This window comes from Pelophylax lessonae, assembly GCF_965119305.1.
Source record: "Pelophylax lessonae genome assembly, chromosome: 9".
Lineage (NCBI taxonomy): Eukaryota > Metazoa > Chordata > Amphibia > Anura > Ranidae > Pelophylax > Pelophylax lessonae.
In genome coordinates, this window is record NC_138776.1 from 146,400,875 (window position 1) to 146,417,537 (window position 16,663).

Sequence of the window (16,663 nt, forward strand, 5' to 3'; positions counted from 1 at the left end):
AATCCTCTACTGGCATCAAAGTGGACTTATACAGCCTAGACACAGTGTGATCCACTTTTTTGGGGACACCGTCCAACGTTTATCCCCCACCTCCAAAATTGGATAGCGGAGTGAAAAACGCTTATGCACCACCAACATGTGCTTAATGCGCCGCCACTGGTCATTCACACTCCAGTGAAATTCTTCAGGGCAGGGAAAAGCCTGACCTGACTTTTGGGCCCTTCGGTACCCAAAAGCGGACCGCTTACTTGACGGAGATGGCTCATCGTCAAGATAGAGAGTTTTTTAACGTTGCTAAGGGGAGCATCCATCGTAGCGCGTGTACCCGCGCTACCGAGGAAGATGCCTCCTCCCTCAGAAGTGGAGGACCGGGACCCCTTAGGGGGACCATCGTCCGTGGCAACCAAATGGGGCTCAGAGCCAGAGGACTGGGAGGGCACAGGCGTTTTTTGGAGGAGAGTTCCAACATCAGCAGATCCACCTGGGACGCCAAAGTCGCAGAGCAGCAGATACAGTATAGAGGTCATGGCAGAGGTTTCAATGTGGATCCGAAGCCCCCAGAAGGCCTGCAGGGGATTTGCTGTCCCAGGAGTCCATTTTTGCCACATAAATTAAAAGGGACGCCGGCCCTTTAAATCGGCGGTTCCCGCGACCCCCACCCCCCCCCCAAAAAAAAACTAAAAGTGCCCCTTCAGAAAACACACCAGCCACAAGTAAAAATCGTTTTGGTTGAAAAATGGCAGAAGGATTATCAAAAATCCCCAGCCTGTCAGTACATTTTATCACAGGAGATGTGTGAAGAAGGAGGAAATGACCTCACACCGCCAGAGGACAGACAAAAGGTGCCTATTGAAACTCTATGTAAAAAGGCACGGGAAAATGGCCGCTTGCCCTTAATAGGCATTGACCACATCCAAGATGGCGCACGATCGGGAGCCTTGTGCAGTATCCTAAAATGGCTGCTGCCCTTACACAGAGTCCAGGATCTGCCCACAATAAACATGGCGGCCGCTCCTAATGGCGCCAAGAAAAGTACATACACACGTTCTGGCTACCACAGGGGACCCCAGGGAGACCCCCAGAGCTATGGAGCACCCCCCCCCCCAAGTACTACCAGTACCCCATACAGCGCCCTCAGCGGGAACAGGGAGGGAGGGAGAAACCCAAAGCCAGCCAGAAGGGGGATCCCACAGAGACCACCAGCCCTGCTACCCCCTAAAAGTGGGCCCACAACCCCCCAAAAGTCCCCAGGGAAAAGGGGGTATCAGTACTCACCAGTCCAGGAAGCGGGCACCGCTCTGATACAGGAGACCTCCCACCTTAAGTGGGGGTGCAATCAGCCAAGGAGGGATGCTGGCAACACGCGGGCAATCCGGGTTGAGACACCCTCAGTGAAGACGCAGCTCCGCAGGCTCGTCCCCATTTGGAGGGGCACTGTCGTTGCGAGGCCTGGGCGTACCAGTAACCTGCGACGCTCGTTGGCAGGCTGGGACTCCATAAGGATCTATATTACCCAGTCCGAGGCCCAGCTCTGCAGTCACTTGTAGTCCTCCAAGAAAGGAATCCATGACTAACTAGTGATAGTGAGAATTAGAGGAAATTCTATTGTGCAAAGAAAAAACACATGATTTCAGGAAAAAACATAAAGAAAACCGAGACACAAGGTCCCGGTAAGAAAGACCTAACCAGCTCCTAAGCTAGGCAGCATAAAACTGAGGTAATATCAGATTGGGTTCAGGATAATGGCTGAGGGATGGCCCCCAAGTGGCGTGCCGAGGTATAAAAGTTTTTTTGTATTAAACTAATAATCAATGATCTACCTAGCCTTGCACCTGCAGAGGGCGGCATTACCCATTAGTGAAGGCTAATACCATTGGGCGGCGACTGTCAGAGGACGTAAGAGAAATGATTTTTACATGACACATTAGGTGTTGCAGCAAATTTATTGTGGTTGGTATAATGTATACACAAAATACTTTGCACATAGGTAGTATTTTTTGTTTACCATTAAATAATACCAGTAATCAGATCAGGATCTGTGATTGACATATTAGTAAATTTGGTTAAAAAAAACCTGGATTATATTTGTCCCTAAGCTGCTAGCTCATTAAGTGTGCTAAAATGTATTATATGAGAATGACATTATTTTTTTACGTACAGGAAACCATAACTGCAGCATGCAGTCATGATTCTGCATCAAATCAGCACTGCAATAGGAAAGGTAAAGTGGGTAATTATTTTGCATACATTCCCTTTGCAAACAAACCATGTATAATTTCATCTAGAAGTGAGATCACAATCTAATTATTTTCTGATTGGTTGCCTGGGGGGAATTCAACTTTTTGCTTTATAAGTTGATAAACATTAAAATAAGCAAATCTAAATAATGTGAAATGAGTTACTTCCATGAATATATAAAGTAGTGGAAAAAAAATAAACTTACTAAGATGATGTCCTCCACTCTCTACGAGCTCGTTCACCCTCCTTGCAACTCTAGCTACTCCTTCTCCCATCCTCTTTGCGTTCAGACGAAGCTCTTCCTCCAGTGCTTACCTGACAATAACAAAACAGACAATAACAGCTGTACAATCTTTAAAAGTCTACAACTGAAAACTCACAATTGCATGCCTGTAAACAGAAAAAAAAACTAAATACAAGTGTCAGAAATTAGTATTTACAAAAAATAAAAAAAATAAACATTTTAGTGAGCTGTTTTTTTTGTATTAAATATCGACTCCAAAACCAAGTCTATCTTTTAAGCAAATTACAACCCCTGGGATGGCAAGGAACCCTGCTCAACCCCACGCTGCGCACAAGGAAATAGCGGTCATCAGCTCGGTCAGCAGCAACTCCAACCAGCCCTCTTAGGAGCAATTGGCAACAGCCAACTCATAACCTCAACCAGGGAGGAAGGGGGGGGCGAAAGACCCAAAGTGACCGAAAACTTAAAGGGGCTTGGGGCAAGGGAGAAGAACCCGAGGGTCCAACCATCCCAGGGAGGGGCACACGTCCACCCCAAAACCCCCCAGGGGTACTGGGGGAACAGCTACTTACCATACCAGGAACAGGGTGGGAACCACCCTGGACATGACACCGCTCCATCGTAAGGTGGGTGCTGTCGGGCAGGAGGAAACGCTGTGACTCAGGCCAAAGCAAGTTCGTATGCGTCCTCGCGATACATTTAACTCACAGGACAGCCCCCGTCCAGTGGGGCTATGACGCGACCAACCTAGCGCAGGGCTGCGGTCTGCACGCGCTCGCTGGCCGGACTGGGGGCACTTGATTGTAGTTCTCACAGGAACAAAATAAAAAAAAAAGAAGAGGAAAAAAATTCCATTTAAAAAGAAAGAATTGCCAGGACCAGAGATCTCAGCAAGGAACTAGGTCCTTACCCCTGACTAGGCAGAAAAAAAACTGAGTGCCTATAGCTGAGAGTGGGTGTATACCCCCTGGGACTGCCCATAGGCGTAGTTAAGCTTTTTCCTGCCTAGGGTCCTACTCCTGTAGGGGGCAGTATAACCCAATGGTTAAGAAGAATCAGGAGCTGTGTCCATCAATGAAGGAAAGAGAAATGTGCACTTAACGTATGCAAAAAAAAAGCAAAAATTGCTCTGACAGCAAAAGGATTAAAAACGTAGTTGGATTATAGTAGTATCTTAAAAATGTTGCTATTATTTTATAAGTCATGCTGTGAAAATTAGGAATTTCTTATATTTTAATTCTACTACATATTGTGGCTTTTTTCCTCCAGCTCCTTTTTTCTTTCTTTTTTTTATAACTTTAAACATTTTTATTGAGTTATCAATAATAAAGCAAGAACAAGTATAGCTACAGGTCAAACCATAAACCAAGACAATTGGGGACAAGTATATGTATGTAACATAAAACTAAGTTAAGGCATAGCAATTAGTTAGCCTAATAACGTAATGACTAATAAAGTCTTTCAAGTATTTCAAAGATTTAGGATGTAACAACCAAACTTGTCAGAGTTTCTTAAATCTAGTAGTAGTGAAGTTTTTATGGGCTCACCGGGACCGGATGGCTTGCACCCAAGGGTTCTTAAAGAGCTCAGCCAAGTGATTGCCAGACCATTATTCTTGATCTTTAAGGATAGTTTACAGACGGGTATGGTGCCAGCTGATTGGAAAAAAGCCAACGTGGTACCAATATTTAAAAAGGGGCCGAGATATATCCCGGGTAACTATAGGCCGGTCAGCCTAACATCAGTAGTCTGCAAGATTTTTGAGGGGATGTTAAGGGACCACATACAAGACTTTAGTAATGAAAATGGTATTATTAGTAGAAATCAGCATGGATTCATGAAAAATCGTTCTTGCCAAACCAATCTATTAACCTTCTATGATGAAGTGAGCTGCCACCTAGATAAAGGTAAGCCTGTGGATGTGGTGTACCTGGACTTTTAAAAAGGCCTTTGACACCGTTCCCCACAAATGCTTACTGTTCAAACTAAGGAAGGTAGGTATGGACCATAAGGTGAGTACCTGGATAGAGAACTGGCTCCAGGGGAGGTTGCAAAGGGTGGTGATTAATGGGGAGTACTCAGATTGGGCGGGTGTGGAAAGCGGGGTCCCCCAGGGTTCTGTCCTGGGGCCAATCCTGTTTAATTTATTCATAAATGATCTAGAGGAGGGGATATCGAGTAAAATCTCAGTATTTGCGGATGATACTAAACTAAGCATGCCAATATCTTCTGGGCAGGATGTGGAAACCTTACAAGCTGACCTGAACAAAATAATGGGGTGGGCAACTACATGGCAGATGAGGTTTAATGTTGAAAAATGTAAAGTAATGCACTTGGGTACCAGAAACCAGAAAGCAAGCTACTCATTAGGGGGGAACCTCTGGGTGAGTCTAGGATGAAAAAGGACCTTGGGGTACTGGTAGACAACAGGCTTGGCAGTGGCATGCAATGCCAAGCCGCTGCAAGCAAAGCCAACAGAATACTGGGATGTATAAAAAAGGGGATTCACTCCAGAAATAAAGAGATTATTCTCCCACTCTACAAGATTCTGGTCCGGCCACATCTGGAGTATGCTGTCCAGTTCTGGGCACCGGTCCTCAGGAAGGATGTGCTGGAACTGGAGAAAGTCCAGAGAAGGGCAACAATAATAATTAGGAGAATGGAGGGCATCAGCTATGAGGAAAGACTACAAGCACTGAAACTATTCTCTCCGGAGAAGAGACGATTGAGGGGGGATATGATATCAATGTACAAATACTTTACTGGCAACCCTAGCATATGGAAAAACCTATTCAGAGAAAGGGAATACAATAAGACATGTGGCCACTCACTAAAACTAGAGGAAAGGTGGTTTAACCTTAAAATACGCAGGGGGTTCTTCACTGTAAGAGCAGTAAGGATGTGGAATTCTCTTCCGCAAACAGTCGTATCAGCAAAGAGCATTGATAGTTTCAAAAAACTATTAGATGGGCACCTTAACCACTTAAGCCCCGGAAGATTTTACCCCCTTCCTGACCAGACCCCTTTTTTCAACTTGGCACTTCGTGACTTTAACTGAGAATTGCGCGGTCATGCTATGCTGTACCCAAACGAAATTTACGTCCTTTTTTTTCCCACAAACAGAGCTTTCTTTTGGTGGTATTTGATCACCTCTGCGCTCTTTATTTTTTGCGATATTAATAAAAAAAGAGGGAAAATTTTGCGAAAAAATGACATTTTCAACTTTGTCTTTTAAAAAGTATCCAATATACTCAATTTATGTCATATTTTTGGCCAAAATATATTTAGCTACATGTCTTTGACAAAAAAAATTTCAATGAGCGTATTTTTATTGGTTTGCGCAAAAGTTATAGCGTTTACAAACTATGATGTAAATACTAAAATTTACGCAGCTTTAATTTCTGACTGCCTATCTCATTTCATGAAGTGCTAAAATGGCAGGGCAGTACAAACCCCCCCCCCCCCCAAACTACCACTTTTTGGAAAGTAGACATCCTAAGGAATGTTCTGAGAGGCATGTTGAGCTCATTGAATATTTCATTTTTTTGTCACAGGTGTTTGAAAAATGACTAAAAAAAAAAATTTTTTTTTTTTTTTTACACAAAGTTGTAATTGAAATGATATATTGCTCACACATGCCATGGGTATATGTGTAATTACACCCCAAAATATATTCTGCTGCTCTCCTGAGTACAGGGATACCACATATGTGAGACTTTTTGGGAGCCTACATGGAATATTTTCTATTTTGCCACAAGTTTTGGGAAAATTAAATTTTTTTTTTTATTTTTATTTTTTACACAACGTTGTCACTAAAAGATAAATTTCTCACACATGACATGGGTATATGTGGAATGACACCCCAAAATACATTCTGCCGCTTCTCCTGAGTATGGGGATACCCCACATGTGAGACTTTTGGGAGCCTAGCTGTGTACGGGACCCCGAAAATCAATCACCATCTTCAGGTTTTCTAATGGCGTACATTTTTGATTTTACTCCTCACTACCCATCACAGTTTCGGAGGCCCTGAAATTTCAAGATAGCACGAACCCCCCCCCCCAAAATGACCCCATTTTGGAAAGTAGACACCCCAAACTATTTGCATGGGGAGTCCATGGAATATTTTATATTTTGCCACAAGTTTCGGGAAAATTACATTTTTTTTTAACACAAAGTTATCACTAAATGATAAATTGCTCACACATGCCATGGGTATATGTGGAATGACACCCCAAAATACATTCTACTGCTTCCCCTGAGTACAGGGATACCCCATGTGTGAGACTTTTTGGGAGCCTAGCTGTGTAAAGGACCGCGAAAACCAATCAACACTCTCAGGTTTTCTAATGGCGTAAATTGTGCATGTCACCTCTGCACTACCTGTCACAGTTTCGGAGGCCCTAAAATTCCAAGATAGCACAAAACTCCCCCAAAAAAGGAAGCCGGATCCCCCGCAGGCCGCATGTCCCGACGCCATCTTGGATAGGCTCCGCGCGCTGCTGGAAACCTTAGAGATGTCTGCTGATCGGGCGGCTCCTCCATCCTCGGCTCCGGCAGCCCCGGGCAGCGACACGGCAGCGATCCTTACAGCCATTGAACACAGTAAGACTTCCCTCTTGGCGCGCATCGATCATTTGGCCGAGGAATGCAATTTCATCCGGGCCGACCTAGACAAGATAAGGGGCAGGCTGTCTGAGACGGAGACTAGGATCTCTGCCACTGAGGACACATCCACCCAGCACTCTGTCCCTGCATTCCCTCCAGCAGACTGTTGCTATGCTTCTGGCGAAAGCGGATGATGCCGAGAACCGCCAGCGGCGGAACAACGTCAGGGTGCTGGGCCTGCCTGAGGGGGCTGAGGGGGATCGCCCTGCTGAGTCCTTGTTCAAATCCCTACTCTCTCTTGCGGATGTCTCCCCTACTTATGTGGTGGAAAGGGCTCATCGGGTCCCAACGGGTCGGGGGATACCCGGCGCCCCTCCCAGACCATTCCTCGTACGGTTCCTCAACTATAGGGATCGGGACCGCATCCTGAGTGAAGCTAGGAAACATGCGACTCTTCCTTTTGAAAATGCTGAAATCCACCTGTACCCGGATTTCTCCGCCGAACTGCAGAAGAAGAGGAGGACCTTCACGGATGTCCGCCGCAGACTCAGGGAGCGGGAAATCAAGTACTCCATGCTCTACCCTAGTCGCCTCAGAGTACAATATCAGGGTGCAGTGAAGTTCTTTGATACCCCTGAGGATGCTGATGCTTGGATCCAGACCCTGCACTGAGACCCCTCTGTCCGAAAGTTCCTACATTGATGGTTGGATTTCACTCCCCCGTACCTGTGCCCGGTGCCCGGCCTCCTCCTTCTTCCTAATCCTTTTCCTTCCCCCCTCCCTCCCGGTTTCGTGGAGTCTAGACATGGCCCGTACTGTTACTTGGGGTTACCCTGCCCCCTGAACTACCTGTGTTCCCCGTGCTGATGAGGGTGGAGGTCTATGTCCTGTTTTTCATGCCCCCATGTCACCGGACACTGGCCCAGATCCCTGCTTTGTTCTCATCTCCCCCCCCCTCTTCTTCCTGAACTGCTCCGCACCTGGCTTCCCTTCCCCTCCTTTCCCCCCCCCCTTTTTTTTTTTTTTGTCTGTTTTGGATGCTTCTGCTGGAGTGCCTGCTGATTCATCTGAGCTCTTGAGGATCACTCCCCCCCTCTGGATTGGTTTTTTTTTTTGTTTTATTTTCCCCCCTTTTTTTTATGTGTTTTTGGGGTTGTTTCAACCCACGTCCGCTGCCCACGTACGGACGCACCTCGGGGCCTCCCTGAGAACTCTGTAGTTCAGTTGACTACTGTTGCAAGTTTGGGGTGTAAACTGTCTAGCAAGTTGTTGGGGTTATGCTGGTCAGTCGGGAGTTTGCAATTGGGCTTGTTTCTGTGCCCGGTTGTTTGTTCTCTTTTTATTTTTTTCCTTTTTTTGTTTTTCAGACTGCTCGGTACTACCACATTTCTAGGATCTCAATGGTTGCTCTCTCTCTCTGGGTCCCCCCGGAGCCGTTATTGTGCTCACTCGCTTGGGTAATGTTTTTATGCTGTATGTGCTCTCCTGCTACGCCAGTTGTACTTCTGTATTGTCATGGGTTCCATGGTTAAAGTTATCTCTTGGAATGTGCGAGGATTGAATGACAGAGTCAAACGGTCCCTGATGTTCAAATATTTAACGGCCCATAAACCCTCGATCCTGTTCCTGCAGGAGACGCACCTTACGGGTGCCAAGGTTCTTTCGCTAAAACGTGCTTGGGTTAAACAGGGGTTCCACGCCACGTACTCCTCATACTCTAGGGGGGTTACCATTCTGCTCCATAGGGCTCTCCCTTGTGCTGTGGAGCAGGTCATTACTGATCCTGGGGGCCGTTACATAATCCTGATAGTACAAATGTATGCTACATGCTGGGCCCTTGTCAATATTTATGCTCCTCCACCGTTTGACTCTGGTATTCTTTACACTGTGTTTGCTAAGCTAGCCCCTCTCCAGGTTCCTCATCTCCTGGTGGGCGGGGATTTCAACGCCATCTTGGACGGGGATCTGGATGCGTCCAACTCTTCGAGGGGGGCGCATCCGGACCTGGTCGCCTGGGCGGACACCTTTGGTCTCCAGGAGCTGTGGCGTTGGCGCAATCCCCGGGAGAGGGCTTTCTCTCATGTGTCCCCCGCACACAGGTCTGGGGCTCGTATCGATTTTATGTTTGGCTCCTCCGGGGTTCTCCCCTGGGTTAGGGCGGCCTCCTACCTCCCGGCCGGCCTCTCGGACCACTCTCCCTTGGAGGTTTGTGTGGCCCTGGAGGGCGGTCGCGAGCCGGGATGCTGGCGGCTGGCGTCTCACTGGGTGCATGAGCCTAAGATACAGGAGCGGATCTCTACTAAATTGTCTGAATATTGGACCATTAATGATCAGTCTGCTTCGGCTGACGTGGTGTGGGAGGCTTGCAAAGCTGTTGCCCGTGGAGAATATGTCTCCTCGATCAAGACGGTGCGGGTGGAGGCAGCTTCCCGCACGGCCCAGCTGGGGCAGGAAGAAATGGTGGCTGCGGCTCGGTTCGCCTCCCAGCCTGGCGACGCATCCTATGCTACGCTGGCATCTGTCAGGAGGGAGTTACGGTTACACTACACCTCTCTGGTACAATTGGACCATGCGCAGTTCCGGGCACGGCTGTTTGAAGCGGGGGACAAGAATGGCAAGCTACTGGCGAATTTGGTGGCCGACGCGCATTCCCAGACGGTGATTCCCGAGGTCATGACGCGGGAGGGGCACCTGGTCACTGACCAGGGGGACATTTTGTCCGAGTTCCACTCCTTCTATAGTGCTCTCTATGATGAGCCGGCCTCGGCCCTCGGGGATCCCGGTCTGGAAATGCTGGGGGACTTGGACCTCCCGGTGTTGTCTGAGGCGGCTCGGGCAGAGTTAGATCAGCCGCTCCAATTACAAGAAATCGTGGCTGCCATTCACTCTCTCCCCGGCGGCAAGTCACCGGGCCCGGATGGCCTGCCAGGAGACTGGTACAGGGTACACTCGGAGATCTTGGCCCCCAGGTTACATCAACTGTACCTCCAGTGTCTCGAAGCTGGTCGCCTCCCTGACAGTATGTACCAGGCGCATGTTGTGCTTCTGCCTAAGCCGGGCAAGGATTTGCAGTGTTGCTCGTCCTACCGGCCTATTTCCTTGCTGAACTACGACTTGAAAGTGCTCACCAAGGCACTTGCTACTAGGTTGATGAGAGTCCTGCCGACGCTGATACATACCGATCAGACGGGCTTTATGCCGGGTAAATCCACGGATATTAATCTCAGGAGAGTTCTTACCCATCTTCAGCTGCCGCCTCTGGCTGGCGCTACGAGGATATTGGTGTCGTTCGACATTGAAAAGGCCTTTGACACGGTTCGCTGGTGCTATCTTATGCAGGTCTTGGAGTCCTTTGGTTTTGGCCCAGTTTTTTGTCATTGGATAGGCCTGTTGTACAGTGCCCCCACGGCTTGTATTAAGCTCGGTGGGAAGCTCTCGCCCCCATTTTGTATCAAGCGGGGAACGAGACAGGGTTGCCCGCTGTCCCCGGCCCTCTTTGCCCTGGCCATGGAGCCGCTGGCTGCGGCCCTGCGGCGGGCATCAGGGGTGCGGGGGATCAGCGTGGGCCCTATAGTGGAAAAATTGGCTCTTTATGCGGATGACCTCATTCTCTTCCTTGCGGATCCTGGCCCTTCCCTTGCGGAGGCTCTACGTATTATGGCCTCCTTCGCTGATGTTTCTGGCCTGCGCACTAACTGGGACAAGTCTCTGGTACTGCCGATCGATGAAGGGGCAGTGGCCCTTTGGGACCCGGCGTCCCCGCTTCGTTTGACCCGTGTGGTTAAATACTTGGGTATACATATTTCTCCGGACACCAGGGACTTTCTCAAACTTAATGTGCAGCCCAAGATACTTTGGTGTAAGCAACGGTTGCGGGCGTGGTCTCAGTTGCCCCTGTCCCTGATTGGCAGGATCAACTTGTTGAAAATGAAGATTCTTCCGGTCCTCCTTTATACTCTTCGGCATTCCCCTGTCTGGATTCCGAAATCCTATTTTGCCCAATTGGACTCTGTAATCTCCACCTTTTTGTGGTCTTCCCGACCTCCTCGATTTAGTAAGCGGATCCTCCGTCGGCCCAGGACTCAGGGGGGGCTTGCCTGCCCCGACTTTTACTCCTACTTTTTGGCTGCCATGCTCACCCATGCTCATAACTGGCTATTGTCGGACGACACCAACTCCTCGGTCATCCTCGAGGCGGCTCATGTGGGTTCCTACGAGTCCCTTCGTAATGCCCTGTACCGGGGCCTGAGGGCTCCCTATCCCCCTCTGACTCCAGCTATGCGAGTGGTGGTGCGGGTGTGGACCCAGCTGGTGGTTGCCCCGGAAAGGAAGTTGGCCCGCTGGTCTCCGGACACTCCGCTCTGGTTCAACCCCCACCTGGGAGAATTCCTCTCCATCCCGGACCCGGCCCTGTGGGCTGCTAGGGGCATCAAGACCCTGGCGGACATCAGCGTCGGCGGGACCCTGGCCACATTTGATGGCCTAAAGGCTAAGTTTCAATTGCCTAACTCCTTCTTTTTCAGGTTCCTCCAACTCCGTCATGCCTACCGCGCGCAGTTCCCCACGCCTGTGGCTGGTCTAGAGCGCAGCGACTTTGAGTCTCAGTTATGGGACCCTGGTATGCGTCAGCCGCTCTCCACCATCTACAAGGCCTTGTTACCTTCGGTCCACGCTGGGCTGACGGGACTGCGGGCGGCGTGGAGTGCGGGGGAGGAGGGTCTGGATGATGAGGATTGGGAGGACATCTGGGATGGCTCGTTCCGGCCGCTCATAGCGACCAGGGACGTGCTGATCCAATTTAAAATTCTACATAGGATTTATTACACTCCTCACAAGCTACACCGTATCTATCCTAGCGTTTCGGCCTCCTGCTGGAGATGCACACACGCTCCTGCAGATTTTTCGCACATTTTCTGGGACTGCCCGCAGATTGCCTCTTACTGGCTGGAGGTGACCCGCTTTGTGTCCAGTCTGACTTCCCTCTCGGTTCCGATGACGGTGGGGGTCTGTCTTCTTGGCCTGGTTGACCAGTTGGCGACAGCCAGGGCGACGAGGACCCTTATTGGAATATTACTGTTTTATGCCAGAAAGGCTATAGTCCTAAGGTGGAAGTCTCCCCATTCTCCGACCCTAGGCTTTTGGAAAGGGTTGGTTAATGCGGTGGTTCCGCTATACAAGGCGACCTACATCTCCAGGAATTGCCCTAAAAAATATGAAAAGGTCTGGCGAGCCTGGGTGGATTCTAAATCCACTGTCGACGAGCGAGACTCTGAGTCTGACACGGCTTAATCTCTGGTGGGACCTTGGGGAGAGAGAGCAGAGACTAGGTGTTCCTGTATAAGTATCGGTTTATCTTGCCACTGTTAATTCCTGACTGAAAGTGCTGAGCAGTATGGTTGCTGGTTGTTTTGGGTGGTCTTCTTGGGTTATATTGTTGTCTGTTGGCCGGGGTATGCCCCCTTCTGGCCTTGTCTTTTTATGTGTTTCAACTCAATAAACAGAATTTTCAAAAAAAAAAAAGAAATAAGAGTGCAAAAATTGAGGAAAACAGTGAAAAAGATGAAAAAATGAATAAGGTGCCCTATGAAGGGTAAACCACTATGACTCTTCAGTAGACAAAAGCAATATTTTTTTCCTCAATAAATAATACGTGTGACCAATGTCTCCAAAGGTATACACGTAAAAAGTGAAATAATGTCCAAAAAGATCATTCAATATGATAAAAAGAAAACAAGCAATATCGTGGAAAAAACGGAAAAAAAAATGTTCATAAACGGGTGAAGTGATCAAGTGCTTCCAGTGATTCCCAGTGCCGATTATAGTGAGCTAAAAATCCAGAATCAGGTGTAATGGCCGCTCACCTCACTAACACTCATAAAGAGCGTTTCAGGTATCATATGTCAACCTGTAGACTTTAAAGGATCCTCTGCTCCTATCCTCAGGGATCGGGATGCCCTGTATGTATCACGCTCCAATTCTTGTAAGATAATCTCAGCGGGGTGATGGTTGCTGCAAACGTTCTCAGAGACACTCATTTACCAGGGAGCCGGGGGAGAGACATAAAGGGTTCTCATCTCGTTTCCACTGAGCGGATCGGTTCGGGTCGGTTCGGTACGGTACGCTATTTTGGGTGTTTCCATTATGAAAGTGGCCCATACAACCGAACCAAACCGCACCATTCCTGGTCCTGCTTCAGATGTAGGGCCATAGGAAATGGAACGGTACGGTTAGGGCGGAGCTACTGGCGTCACACAATAGATTCCACTGATTGGCGGACAGGAAAATGTCAATGCTCACGTCAAATGAAAGAGCAAAACAAACTCCTCGTTTGGTGTAAACCCCGCATGGTCCCTGGTGGCCCGACTTGCAGTGGAAACGCTCACCTGAATAGACCGGACCATTCTAACCCTCCCAAACTGTACCGACCCGAACCGTTCCGCTCAGTGGAAACGAGGCAATAGTGTAGTAAGTATTAAATGGATTTTAATTGGTAAAAGTCAAATTTACACTTACAATTAAGAAGATCAAAGCAAGCATTCAAAGCACGAATAGATGCCGCCGATGCGGTCTGTACTGTTCACTCCAGTGCTTCCTGTCTCGGCCGTAGACCCGGAAGTGACGTCACCACGGCTTTCCCGACGCGTTGTGTCACAGTAACACGTGACTTTATCAAGGGTCAAATATAAACTATTCCATGGACTTATCATGCCTCTCAGCTAATAGCTTGGAGTGTCTACTTTGCAAAATGGGGTAATTTGGGGGGGGGGGGGGGTTTGTGCTATCTTGAAATTTCAGGGCCTCTGAAACTGTAACAGGTAGCGCAGTGGTAAAATCAGCAATTTACGCCATTAGAAAACCTGAAGATGGGGATTGGTTTTCGGGGTCGCGTACACAGCTAGGCTCCCAAAAAGTCTCACACATGTGGTATCTCTGTACTCAAGAGAAGCAGCAGAATGTATTTTGGGGTGTCATTTCACATATACCCATGGCATGTGTGGGCAATATATCATTTAGTGACAACTTTGTGTAAAAAAACAACAACAAAAAAGAAATAATAATTTTCCCGACACTTGTGGCAAAATATAAAATATTCCATGGACTCACCATTCCTCTCAGCAAATAGCTTAGAGTGTCTACTTTGCAAAATTGGGTCATTTGGGGGGGTTTTGTACTATCTGGAAATTTCAGGGCCTCTGAAACTGTGACAGGTAGTGCAGTGGTAAAATCAGCAATTTACGCCATTAGAAAACCTGAAGATGGGGATTGGTTTTCGGGGTCGCGTACACAGCTAGGCTCCCAAAAAGTCTCACACATGTGGTATCCCTGTACTCAGGAGAAGCAACAGAATGTACTTTGGGGTGTCATTTCACATATTCCCATGGCATGCAAGAGAAATATATCATTTAGTGACAACTTTCTGTAAAAAAACAAAAAAAAAACAAATTGTCATCGTCCCGAAACTTAGGGCAAACTATAAAATACTCCATGGACTCAATATGCCTATCAGCAAATAGATTTGGGTGTCTACTTTTCAAAAAGGGGTAATTTTGGGGGTGTTTGAACTGTCCCGGCATTTTATGCTCAATCTTATCCACACATCACCCACTCTTCTAACCACTTAAAAACCAAGCCTTTTCTGTGACTTTTTGTTTACATGAAAAAATATTTTTTTTTTACTAGAAAATTACATTGAACCCCCAAACATTATATATTTCTTTAAAGCAGAGGCCCTATAGAATAAAATGGTAGATGTTGCAAATTTTTTTGTCACACGGTATTTGCGCACAGATTTTCCAAACGCAATTTCTGCGAAGAAAATACATTTTTTTAAATTTATTGCACAAATACACTATATAATTCCAATTTGTTTGGTAAAATTTAAAAGATGATCTTATGCCGAGTACATAGATACCAAACATGACATGCTTTAAAAATTGCGCACACCTGTGCAGCGGCAATAAACTACGTACATTTTTAAAAGCCTTTAAAAGTCTTTACAGGTTACCACTTTAGACTTACAGAGGAGGTATACTGCAATAATTACTGCACTCGACCTGGCGTTCGTGGCGATACCTCACATGCATGCTGCAATTGTGGTTTACATTAGACACTAGACCAACGCTTGCGTGCGCCATTGCGCGCAAGCACGGGGGGGCTTGATTTTTTTTTTTTTTGCTTTTTTATGTTATTTTGATACCTTTCCTTTCATTTTTTTTTTTTTAATCATTTTTATTGTTATCACAGTGAATTGAAATATCCCCTATGATAGCAATCTGTAGTGACAGGTACTCTTTTTTAAAAAAATTGGGGTCTTTTAGACTCTAGATCTCTCCTCTGACCTTAACGCATCTGACCACACCAAAATTGGTGTGATAAAATACTTTCCCAATTTCGCAATGGCCCTGTTTATTTCTGGTGAAACAGAAGTCACGAAATGCTAATACCTAAATAGGATTTTAACTGCAGTGCTGAAATCAGAAAATCACCACAGCTGCGGCCAGCAAAGGTATTCATATATGCTGAGCGCAAACACTGTTTGTGTCAGAATATATAAAATCAATGTGGCAGACGACGAGTACCTGCAAGAGAAACAGGTCACAAAAGAATGAAAAACAAACAAAGTACAGTAAAAGTACAGTAGGAAGAGTAGAAGAACATATAAAATGACTGACACAACAACTGTTTTTGGATTCTTTTATTTTTCTAACTGTTTTTTTTCAAATTGCAACTGCGATTTTCCAGCTTGCGTCTCTCAAAATGTCGATAGCCATCCAACATCTTTCGAGACCCTCTGTTTGTGTGCCCTACACTGTGTCGTGCTGTACCCTACACTAATACTCCACTAGTGTATGGTAGCGCTCGAAACATTCCCCGATGCAGAGACCAGGTTGGTCAGGACATTTGGGACAATAATAGCGCGTGTCACGCCTAAATCTACAGAGATGCTACAGACACGACATCTTCTTTGGGGTCGTCTTTGGGTAGGGGTACTCGGGAGGACATGTGAAAAATGCCTCTCATGCAGCCGGCTCACTGCATCTGGAAGGGGAAGTTGGGCAGGCATGCCTCCTGGGTACAGGTAGGCAAGGATGATCGCTTCCTGGAATTCCCGTAAGGATCCAGTTCGTCCTGACGCCCTGTATAGGACAAAGGCGTTCAGCATAGCCAATTGGTATAAATAAACAGACACTTTTTTGTACCAGCGTCTGGCTTTACGGGCAACTAAATACGGCGCCAAAAGCTGGTCGTTAAGGTCCACCCCTCCCATATTAAGGTTATATTCATGGAGATAACGCCAGTTGCCGTAGGAATTTGGATCGTCGTGTCTGCGTGAAGGGAGGACAGAACATAAACATCCCGTGTATCCCTCCACTTCACTGAAAGCAATTTGTCCGTTTTCAAGCAGGCTCTCGCCCCCCGACAAAGACGGGAATTTACAAGCCGTTGGGGGAAGCCCCGGCGATTAGGTCGCACGGTGCCACATGCGCCAATTTGTAATTCAGAAAGATGGCTAAATAGTGGCACGCTTGTGTAAAAGTTGTCCACGTACAAATGGTACCCCTTTCCGGATAA

General features: G+C 47.3%; 1 protein-coding gene across 1 annotated transcript in view; it reads right to left on the bottom strand.

Moving 5' to 3' along the window:
- Nucleotides 1-16,663, bottom strand: part of LRRC20 (leucine rich repeat containing 20) — a 607,086-nt gene that overhangs the window by 540,677 nt on the left and 49,746 nt on the right. Inside the window, exon 2 of the mRNA XM_082269228.1 lies at nucleotides 2,444-2,553. Coding sequence (XP_082125354.1) covers nucleotides 2,444-2,513 — 70 coding nt within the window. The 5' untranslated portion in view covers nucleotides 2,514-2,553. The remainder of the gene's footprint in view (nucleotides 1-2,443; nucleotides 2,554-16,663) is intronic.